This window comes from Anabrus simplex, chromosome 3 (assembly GCF_040414725.1).
Source record: "Anabrus simplex isolate iqAnaSimp1 chromosome 3, ASM4041472v1, whole genome shotgun sequence".
In the NCBI taxonomy this organism is placed as follows: Eukaryota; Metazoa; Arthropoda; class Insecta; order Orthoptera; family Tettigoniidae; genus Anabrus; species Anabrus simplex.
This window is the reverse complement of record NC_090267.1, coordinates 449,749,897-449,762,293: the sequence shown is the minus strand read 5'-3', so window position 1 is coordinate 449,762,293 and position 12,397 is coordinate 449,749,897. Positions and strand designations below refer to the sequence as shown.

Here is a 12,397-nt window from a genome sequence, read left to right as displayed (position 1 = left end):
ATCAATCTGCGTAAGGAAACATCCTGTATCTATATATATAAAATAACTTGTCCTGAGTGACTGACTGGCAGATTCATCATCGCCGAGCCAAAACCACTCGACATAATGTAATGAAATTTTGGGGATACATTTATATTAGGGTGTAGGTGCTCACTAAGGGAGGATTTTTGGATATTCCACCGCTAAGGGGGTGAAAAGGGGGTGAATTTTTAAAATGAGGATATCTATATCTCAAAAACTTAAAAGTTTAGAGACGTAAACATTGGTATTTGGAATCTCCTTTAAAAATAAACACATATTTTTTTGTTTTCAGGAAATCCCATTAAGGGGGGGTGAAAAAAAGGGGGGAAAGGGTTGAACACCTTTTATGAGGAGACTTATATCTCAAAAACTAAAGATGTTACAAACATGAAAATTGAAATTTGGAATCTCCTTTGAAAATAAAGAAATACATATTTTTGTGTTTTTGGATAATCCAATGAATAGGGGGTGAACAGGAGTGACAAACGGGGTGAATTTTTAAAAAGACTATATCTACAAATTATCTCAGACGTGTAACATATTACAGATTTGAAAACTGGTATTTGGAATTTCCTGTAAAAGTAAAGAAACATAAATATTTTTTTTGGAAAATCCACTTAAGGGGAACTGAAAAAGGGGATGAATTTTTAAAATTAGCGTATCTACAGTATATCACAAAAACTTAACATCTTGCAGACTTGAAAATTGGTATTTGGAATCCCCTTTAAAATTAAGGAAACACGTATTCTTTTGTTTTCGGAAAAAAACATTAACGGGCGGGGGAGGGGGGAGGGGGAGCGGGGAGTGGGGAGTGGGTGAAAGAATTGAAAAATTAGTTTAATTATTTGTATGAGGAATATATATATATATATATATATATATATACCAAAAAATCAAAAATATGTTACAAACGTGTAAACTGGTATTTGGAATCTCCTTTAAAAATAAAGAAACATGCATTGTTTGGGTGTGAGCAACCAACTTAACAGGCAGGGGTGGAGTGAAAAAGGAGTTGAATTCTTTTCATGAGGATACTTATATCTCAAAAACTGAAGATGTTACAGACATGAACATTTGTATTTGGAATTTTCTTTCAAAGTAAAGAAATACGTAATCTTTTTTGTCTTTGGAAAATCCACTTAAGGGGGGTGAATTAATTGAAAAATTAGTTGAATACTTTGTATGAGGATACTTATATCTCAAAAACTACAGATATAACAGATGTGAAAATTAGTATTTGGAAATCCTTTAAAAATAAAGAAACACGCATTTGGGGGGGTGGGGGGCAGAAATCAACTTGGGGGTGGGGACAGTGGAAAACAAGTGTAATTCCTTTTTATGAGGATACATATATCTCAAAACTGAATATATTACAGTCATGATAATTGGCATTTGAAAACTCCTTTATAAATAAAGAAACAAGTTTTTTTGGAAAATCCACTTAAGGGGAGGGTAAAAAGAAGTGAAAAATTGAATTCCTTTTATGGAGAAACTTATATCTCAAAAACTTAAAGTTAAACATGTCAAAATTTGTATTTGCAATCACCTTCAAAAAATAAACACGCATTTTTTTTTGGGGGGGGGGGAATCAACTTAACGGGCTGGGGTGAAAAAGGAGTTGAATTCTTTTTATGAGGATACTTATATCTCAAACACTGAACATGTTAGAGGCATAAACATTTGTATTTGGAATCTTCTTTCAAAGTAAAGAAACACATGTTCTTTTGTCTTTGGAAAATCCACTTAGAGAAGGGGGGGGTGAATGAATTGAAAAGTTAGTTGAATTCTTTGTGTGGGGTACTTGTGTCTAAAAAACTAAAAATGTTAAAGACGTGAAAATTGGTATTTGGAATCTCCCTTAAAAATAAAGAAACATGCACTTTTGGGGAGGGAGGAATCAACTTAACGGGTAGGAAGTGGGGGGAGGGAAAGAAAACTTAACATGTTAGAGACAAGAAATCTGGTATTTGGAAAGTCCTTTAAAAATACAGGAACCTGTACCTTTTTGTTTTCAGAGAAGGCACTTAACAGGGGGTGAAAAGAAGTGAAAAATAGTTGAATTATTTTTTATGAGGATACTTATATCTTAAAAACTGAAGATGTTACAGACGTGAAAATTGGTATTTGGAATCTCCTTTAAAAATAAAGAAACATGTATTTTTGTTTTTGGAAAATACACTTACATGGGAGTGAGGGTGGGGGAAGGACTAATCAAGGGGTTGAATTCATTTTATGGGGATACTTATCTATATCTCAAAAACTATATCTCAAAAACTGAAGATGTTACAGATGTGGGCATAGGTATTTGGAACCTCCTTTAAAAATAAAGAAACATGTATTTATTTGATACTGTATAGGCTTTTGGGCTTATGCCGTGCAAGAAATAAGGTGAAATTCTTTACGTTTCGCAGAGAACTGTGCTCTGCATCATCAGAAGAAATCTTGACTGTCTACGAGAAAGGCTTTTAAACATTTAAATTTTTCTTCATTTACTGCGTAACTATAACATAATTCCAAAAAATTATATTGTTAAAAATGCCAGTTATTAATATTCTTCTGTATGGTACCCACCTATAAGGACACATTTTCAAAACGTTTGCTGTGAGATATTACTTTCAGTATTCTTAAACAATGACTCTTTAAATTTAGACGTTATAATAGAAGTGGAAATGGTACGTTCATTTGCCACCAGATGGCTCCCAGGACGTGGCACAGTGCTAGCGTTCGAAGCGGCTGACCGAACCGTCAGAATCAGTCTAAGGGGTTCACATAACATGTGTACGTAACATATGACATTGATAGGTGTGTGACATGACAAGCCTGGTATGAAACATCTGGCGATGAGGAACGTACAAATTTGAAAAATACTGAGACGAAATAACAATAGTGAAGGGACATACATGATTGCCAGCCATTAAGAATTTATGTAGATAGTTCCCTTCCCTGTCCCTTCAAAGATACTATTTCCACATCAACAACTTTAAAACTTCACAAGCTAGAACAAAATGAAGTTAGGCCTGCAGGGGTCTATTTCACACATGGAAGTCGGCAACATCTGAAGGAAAGGAGGTCTATGTGATGTATGGAGGTCAGCGTCAAGGGGTTAATAAAAATGAGATGGTATCTGCTTGTTTGTTTGTTCATTTGTTCTGGATAAACTCCAAAAATACACAACCAATTGAGCTAATATTGGTAAGGATATAGCTTGAGATCCTGAGTCATTCAAAGGATACTGTTGATTTTGATATATTGCACCATTTTGAACCAGTGGGGCATTTTAGAGCGGTATGACCAAAATGCCTTAAAAAGAGCCCCCACAATGTTTTAAATCACAGTTGTGTAGTGGAACACAAACTTTTGGTATCTAATGGTCATGAAACATCAAAATCCATCAAAAACTTGGCACAAATGTGACGTACCCACTCGGCCCACAGATGTTTGACAAAATTATAACGTGGCGGGTCACTTTAATATTAAAATAAATAAATGATATGCCATTGTTTCTCCATAAACAGTATCCCAAGGGTGCCAGTCTTCAAGCTTATGGCTAGAAAACGAAAGTTGATAATTAATAATAATAATAATAATAATAATACGTAATGAGACTCAAAAAACTCCCAGGGGTGAGGTGAACGGAACACAAATCATTAAGTACACTAACTTGGAATTTAAGGATCATTAATAATAATTTCATGAAATACAAATTTAAACAGCTATTTATTAGGATGAAAAATGTGAGGTAATGGCGTATTAACGAAATCTGAACTTATGGAAGCAAAAGAAAAATTGAATGAAATTCACTCTAAGAAAATGAACTGTTGCGCGAAGACTTGCAGTAGCTTATGCCATAAGCTCACCATATGTAGACTCTGTTGTCTTGAAGATGATGATGGGTGAATATCTCGTACCGGCTGCCTCATCTGTTGTTGGATTCCAGTCCTACTTCTACATTCCTGCCTTTAACACTTCCTACTTTACTCCTTACATAAAGTCGTAATGAGTCCTACTTTTAAGTGCAAAACCACCATGGGTTATGTTCATGGAGAGAATACACTTGTATTCTTCCGTATTACAGAACAGTAGCATAGCTAAACTCATAATAAAAGCTCTCCTCCCCTATACTAGTCAAAACCGGTCTCCCGTTGACTACCTCTCGTCATTGAGATAACAAGTCGCAATGAGAGTAACTTTTGAGTAGTATCCTATGGTACTACTCAGATGCGAAGTGAACTAAGTTAAAATCTTCTCCGATGTGCAGACGTAGAATCGTAGTAAGAGTGTCTTCCAAGAGTGAGAATCAGAATGTCTCAGAGTGAGAATAAGAATCGGAATGTGAATGTCCTCTCCAGCTCTCGTCCACGACGTATATGGGTTCAAAAGTCTCCTTCCATCAACCATATCACATGGTCCAGTAAGATTCGAAGTCTCATCCCTTCTCCAATGTATTGCTGTGAATCCATCATGTTGCTTCATTATGTTCATTCAAATAGGTTGAACTTTCCCACTGAAATAAAGCGTCAGGTCGCGCAGTATGAAAAGTGGGCGTTCATAATGTATCAACTGTCTCTTCATGAGGTGGAGAGGGTGAGGTCTCTCATAACCTAGATGACGTACTTTTCCTGGAACTGGGCTGAAATTAGCCTGCTGACTCTGGTCACCTCACAACGGCTATTGGAAAATTTACTGCAAGTTATACATATGAATGATGTTGAAATACTTTACCCAATAATTTGTTCGTTCAGAATACGTTATAGCCGCGATACAAAGAAATGAAATTATGATTGAAATGGATGATAAAAACCCAATATATATACACATATTAATTTAAACATGAACTATCAGTGATTAAATATATACCTCTTATCAATTAATTATATAGTTCAATAATTGAAAACATGCAGTGATGTCCCAAACATCACACAAATACAATAAAAGGAGTTTGAGCTGTGATGTTATATGTAACCGTATTTCACAAATACCATGTACAGACTTAAGCAAAGAAGTAGATGAACATGCAAAGTCACCACATTCCATAAATGCATAAATCATATTTTAAAATTTTCAAAAAAGGGCATACAAAAAGTAGTTACAGATAAAAAATCTGAAGATGCAACAGTAATTCTTTGCCTAATTCTGAGTGTGTCAAATGACCATTATACTGGATGAAAGTACATAGTTCAGTTCTTCTCACTTATTTTGTTATTATATGAGACAGAAATTTATTTCTAGATTTATGTCCATTTACAGTAGATTGAAGTATGAAGTTTCAGTTCATTATCTAGAAATATGACTCTTCTTTTTCCTTTCAGGTATCCTGTGTTGTACGAAGAATCTCTGAATACAGTTCTAGTGCAGGAAGTAATCCGATACAATCGCTTGCTAGCAGTGATTCACTCCAGTCTTCAAGAAATGCTTAAAGCTCTAAAAGGTCTTGTAGTCATGTCTGAAGCTTTAGAAAGCATGGCTCTCAGTCTCTTTACTAATTTGGTGCCTGTTTTATGGTCTAGTAAGGCATACCCATCCTTGAAACCTCTTGGTATGTATGGGTAATATAGCGAATTTATAGAATAGATTATAATATACCCTACCGTTCCTTCATTTCAATACACCTAATAATTTACATCTAATTCCCTGTAGATATAGTATAATACCATGATTACACTTGAGTAAGCAAAGGAATAGTACAACATTTCTAAACATGTCAGGTTTATATGTTGTGGTTTCATGAAAGTTAAAACACACCCCTTATTTGTCACATTAAAAACACTATCTAAGTTTTTTACAAAATGCTACATATTTAGGGAAATCAAACATTTTTTTAGAATTAATATACCATCTTGAAGGGTTACAAAGGTTGCAATTGCCCATTTGACAATTGTCAACCTGATGGCATGTTGTGGAGTTGAGGGAACTTCCTTCTTATCTTGTTTGATTGTTAAAAATAAAAGCTGGTACCGTATGTAGATATTATAAGTCTTATGATGATATGGCTGTCGTTGTGTAGGTCTTGAGTGTGTGAAGAAGGATGATTCCCTTGCTCTCATGATCACACCACTAGGTAAGTTAAAAGTGCACTGTTTTAACAGCAAGCAGTGTATTTACTCTCAGAAGGGTTTTGCGATCACTATAAAACCTCACAGGATCACAAATAAACGGTGTTACCCCTACAGACAATTCCACAAATTCTGTTCAAACACATGTTAGACATTTCAAGACAGTCATTAATCTAACGAAGTCCGCATACACATTCATCTAGACAATTTCAACTTCAAGAAAGCTATTTTTTATGTTTATAAGACACAAACTTTTATGAGGTTAAATAGAGCTTATTTTTAAGCATATCCTTTATAATGTGTGTTTTAATCTTAATTTCTTCTTATTTAATGTATTGTTAAGCTGAGGAGAATTTGAAAGGAATCAAAACCGATTCTTATTTATTAAATTGGTATAAATTGTTCTTATTAAAGTGTTGATTGGTGAGACATCCATTATTTAATCTCTCCACTGACAGCTCAGAACATACCACTTTGGTGTTTAATAATAAGTAAAGAGGTCCAAGAGATATTTGGTAATGTGGAAAAAAAACGCTTATGAAGAGGACGATAAGGTCCACGAAACATTTACAGTGTATTAGATAACAAATAATTAATTATTATGAATTATAATTAACTAAGTAATTAATTAATTATTAATATAAATGGTCCGTTATTGGACATTATAAATTTTCCAGCTAACTCATTCCTGGTTGCCTGTGTTTCGCCCCCCATGTGCTCGGTTAGGCTTATCAGTTGGTGCCTAGCACACCTACCAAGTTGCATGGCTAGTGCATACCATGGAGGCTACTGCGTAGGCTACTTGGAGCCACCGGCAGTGCCAGTGCACTATAAGAGACTTTGTCTCTTACCAAAAATTGATGCCTTCTTGGCCATCAGATGATAATCTATATCAACATAATTAAGTATTGACAAGGATGATTTTAAATATTAAATGTGTATTTATTGGAGTAGACATAACAATTAGTTGAGCAGCTTGTCTCCTTTCTCCCAAGTCTTCCCAGCCCAAACATTGCAACATTTTTGTAGCGCTACTCTTTTGCCAGAAATCACCCAGAACAAATCGAGCTGCTTTTCTTTGGATTTTCTCCAGTTCTTGAATCAAGTAATCCTGGTGAGGGTCCCGTACATTGGAGTACCTGCCACGAATTATCTCTTGCTTCTCTGTAGGTACGGAGCATCCATGGTGCATGGAATACATGGTGAATGACTGACGTGAAATTATTCCAACAGTACTGCAGTGCAGTGTACGAAGCACACAAAAACAATAATAGTGATGTTTTACTGCTCGCATATGGCAGACACTAGCCTCTGATTAAACAATGAAGCTTCATATTGATGTAAAGAAAAAAATCTGTACAATGCAGAATTCAAACTATTAATACTATGTTCCATTAATTGGTAGGCAAGCGTTTGACCATGTGCGCTACGCCAGAGCTGTGAGTGAAGCTTGTACTAAGAATGTCTTAGAGTAAGTTGCTCTTTCAGCTCACTGTTTTGTATGCTCTCCACATTCATGTATCATAGTTTTCATCATTAATTTCACGTTTTGCTATACCTGTCACTTGGCACAACATCTTGACATAGTTACATGGTAGACTGATGCACAATAAACAAATGAAAGGATGCCATATTTTTCAAATGGTCTTTGGTCATATTGCAGTAATGATAATAGTGTTCAGAGTCATTTGCAGGATATGCTTACAGTGCATTAGTACCATATGGGATGTTAGCAGAGAAATATCAACCTCATGTCAATCTCACATGTTTGTTGGACTGCAGAACAAAATATTGATAGAGACAGCTGATTCTACTAGTATATTATTTGAATATCAAGTATATATTTTCAAAGAAAATATTTAAATTCAATAAAAGGACTATTGATGATTTATATTGAATAATTTCTTGAATATTTCAGGTGCCTGGGTGAAGGATTTGAAAGACAGGATAGCATTCCTGAATGGCTGGATTGATAAAGGAATTCCTACTGTATTCTGGATATCTGGTTTCTACTTTCCTCAAGCTTTCCTAACTGGAACATTACAGAACTTTGCTCGCAAATATATTATCTCTATAGACTCTATAGATTTTGGATTTCAGGTAAAATCCTTCGTCTAATTATAGTAAAATTATAAATTTGAATTCCTTTCAAGAAAAAGTACTATACAGTAGAAACAATCTGAATAAATGTTTTAATGTACTTTGATTATCTCACATATTCATGACTGAATGGTAGATTTGGTACGTCATTTCATTTCTGTGCTAAAGTTTGCAGGGTTCAGACCTGACAGAGTTGGTTAACATCAAAGAAGTAAAATGCAAGAGACTTATTTAGGTACATTTATTGGCACATTAAGGATGATCGAGCTACTTGGCCATGAGGTTAGGGGTGTGTAGCTGTGAGTTTGCATTCGGGAGATAGTGGGTTTGAACCCCAATGTCAGCAGCCTTGAAGATGGTTTTCTGTGGTTTCCCATTTTCCCGCCAGGAAAATGCCAGGCTGCACCTTAACTAAAGCCACGGTTGCTTCCTTCCCACTCCGAACCATTTCCTACCCTATTGTCGCCATAAGGCCTATCTGTGTCAGTGCGATGTAAAGCAAAAAATTGCTGTAGTTACTGTCATCCTATCAACACAGTAAATAAAACTGAGAGGACTTTACCTCTTGGTGAAACTACAACCTTACTTTACAGCCCATTTACCATCACATCATGGTCTGCTGTCCATCTCACAACTCCCCATTCATTTGGTATTGGTCGTTCATGCAAACAGTAATCCAATATGTACTTCAGATATGGTACTATATTCCAATCCATAGCATTTAGTTTATGCCCAGAAGTGTTATCAATTCCAGCTGGTTTCCTAGCTTCCAATATTTGGATCTTTTTATAAAATAATATATTTGTTATCATAGGTCAATGTCATTACTTTGCTAGTAATAGTCACCTCTGCTACTTGGGCATTATCCTTATATCTTTACATGCTGACCGAATACTTCTGCCTTCTGTAAATCCTCGCATACAAACTCCCCTTGGTTATAATTCCCAAAAGGTCTTTCCTGGAACCCATTTCTACCTTAAAGTACGTATACATCCCTTTCCATTTTTCACTAAAATTCAGAGCCAGTTATGCTTGCTGTCATGTTATCCTTAGCTGACTTCTTTCCTAAATTGAATTTCCTGGATGGGACCTCATCAGTCCCACAACCGAGCACGGACACACAAAACAAGTACACCCAGACTAAGAGCAGGTGTAAGAAACCTGCTCACAAGTCTAACAAAACACCAACATGCAACACCACAACAGAAACACGAACCTGCACCCACCCTAGACCCACACTCGTAACACAGTGTTTTAACTGTCTTAAGCTAAACCATTCCACAGCTACGTGCTTGGAGCCCACCCGCTGCAACAGATGTGGCAGTCCTCACCATCACACTGATTGTAAGGTGCCATGAGACCAAGCGAGGTGCGCTAACTCCCAAGGCAGCCATGCCGCCTCATTCCCTGGATGCCCCTTTCTAAAAAAGGCAGTTAAACACATTACAGACACGCTCAACACTTATCCCCACACAACAAATTGCCCCCAATCTTAAATCTCACTATCTCGCCACCCTCGAACCCCGGTTCCTCTGCCCCCGATCTTACCACCCAGCCCAGCCAAGACATCTCCACCCTACTCAACATTCTTCTTCTCAAACTACTTTCGGCCCAAAACCAGCCTCCACACCCCAGTATGCCCACCAGACAACTGATTATCACATAAATCCCCAACCTCCAAGAATTCTCGCCAAGAAAAACCAATGTTCTCACTTCCTACCCTCACGTAAAGCCTTCAAAGCACTGGAACTCAGGCACAGTTGAGGCAGAGTGCCACAAACTGCAATACAAAAGATGCTGATATTCTAAATTTAACATCCGCAGATACTTGTTCTTTTATTTACTTACTAAAATAACAAGTTGCGACCATAATATACAGTGCAGCGTTGCAAATCTCCAAAAGCAACATCATGCTAGGCAAGCCCTGAATGGTCTACCATATAGGGCGAGCCACATTGTATCCGAAAAATGCTGTGCTAGTCATGTCACTGAATGATATAAATTTCCCTGGACACATACAATAAACATTAAAACACAGCATACCTAATTGCACACTCAAACAACACAGGCACACCAATACAACAGTTAAGCAACATTGGCGTGGTCATCCATTGGATGGGTGACCAATACTTACACTTTTATAAATTTCTAATACTGCATACTAATTACCTTTACTGGATAACAAATTAACTGTTCAAACATACAACAGACTACTCGCATTACAGACTGACAGAGGAGCTCCAATGGGAGCACCGGTATCGGTACGTCACACTCCACCTTTCTCTATGAGATAGGTGGTCTATACTGAGCCTAGGGAAAATTTAATTTCCTGGTAAATACCTTCAATTTCTCCCTACTTCCTCAAACTTTCCTAACTCTATTTCCTTCCAACCTGCACTTCCTCCCTAATCCCTTTGTTTCTCGGCTATAATATATTAGATCTTTGCCATTTCTTACCACCTTTAAAGGTACATACCTTTTTTCACATTCCGCAACAATTGCCTTAAATCCATCCCATAGGTAGAGCCCTGGATTTCTCCACAGATATCTGCAAAGTTAATGTCTTGGCGGATACAAACTGTATGACAGTGCAGATAATTTTGCTGATAATTTCTACATATTGAAATTTATTGATTTTCACTCTGGTGTCCTCTTACTTTTGCTTGTGGTTAGGCGACCATCTGACATTTGATATAGGAGGATAGTGATGTATAAAGAACCTTGAGACCATAAAGCCGTAAATCTAATCTAAGCCCAACTGGTTCCTGCCCGCAATTAGCGGAAGGAAGGAACAAAAGTTCTGAAAGAGAACCGCTCAATATGCCGGTAGTTGTTGCAAGAAGAAATCCCTCATAAACCTGTCACAGTAGGGGGGAGGGGGGTCTGATGCCAGGTATCAGGTCTATTGTGTTATGTTAACACATCTATCCATTTCAATACATACCTTCAAATTTATTTTTAAATATAAAGAAAGCAGCTTTTTGATCACTTATACCATTTATCACTTCAGTTTCTCTATAGAGCTCATTTGGTTTTATCAGCACCACATCTACAATATTGTTCCCTCTACCTGGTTCCATCACTTTCTGATTCAGCTGCCCTTCTCTGATAACTTATTTACAATTTGTTGGTAATGCTTTCTGTCATTCGCATTACCATCCCAGTTAACCTTTGGTAAATTTAGATCAACTTTCAGTGTCATTTCCCACATAGCTGATTACCTTATCAAATAATGTTGAGTGAATCTTTGATAATTCCTATGACCACACTCTGTAAAGAGTTTAGGATAATCCCAATATCCTTTAGGTGATTCCATATGAATTTAGAGATGCCATCCCTGCGTCCAAGGAGTAAACCCACTATCACCATGTGTCCTGCTGTATGTTGCAGTGCTCACATAGGTAGGGCATGCACAATTCATTAAAGAACTTTCTTTCCTTGTCTACCTCATCATCCGGAGTTAGATCTCTCTCTAATCTTATGGTTAAGTTTAGAATAGTGATATTTGACAGCAGTGAACCGTGCTAGTTTACACATTAGTATCATAATATAACCAGGTGAAGATGGCCTGTAAGGCTGAAACTAGTACTACAATGTATTTTAAAATACAAATACTGCGCATATACAAGGAGCATTTAATATATACGGCAACACATTTTATTTCTCGGCCAGTTTCGGTTTTAAAAAATTGGAGAAATTTGGGACATCTTTGAATATTTCTGCTTCATCTCGTAGAGTTTCATTACTTTCCGATAGGTAGCAGCGCTATAACTAGCCTTCAAAATGGCATCTGTAACGGAGGTGCATACAAAAGAGAGAGCAGTTATTAACTTTATTTTGGCGGAAAACCAGGGCATCACAGATATTCATAGGTACTTGCAGAATGTCTATGGAGACCTGGCAGTCGACAAAAGCACAGTGAGTCGCAGGGCGAGGCATGTTTCATCATCACAATAAGGTCGAGCAAATCTGTCTGATCAGGACAGTTCTTCCTCATCCACCCAACAGCCCAGATCTTGCGCCTTCCATCTGTTTGGCCCAATTAAGGATGCACTCTGCAGGAAGCACTAAGTAGATGATGGGGAAGTTATCGATGCTGCACGACGTTGGTTCCAACATCGACCAGTCAAGTGATTACAAATAAAATAAAAATATATTGTGGTTCCACCAATTCAATACAGGAAAACTTATTAATGCAAGGTTACATTATAAGCCAATCACAA

At 36.9% G+C, this 12,397-nt stretch overlaps 1 protein-coding gene across 1 annotated transcript in view; it reads left to right on the top strand.

The window, feature by feature from the left end:
- Window positions 1–12,397, top strand: part of LOC136866853 (dynein axonemal heavy chain 1) — a 1,878,455-nt gene that overhangs the window by 1,836,316 nt on the left and 29,742 nt on the right. The window contains exons 36-37 of the mRNA XM_068226864.1: window positions 5,331–5,557; window positions 7,993–8,174. Of these exons, the coding sequence (XP_068082965.1) occupies window positions 5,331–5,557; window positions 7,993–8,174 (409 nt within the window). The remainder of the gene's footprint in view (window positions 1–5,330; window positions 5,558–7,992; window positions 8,175–12,397) is intronic.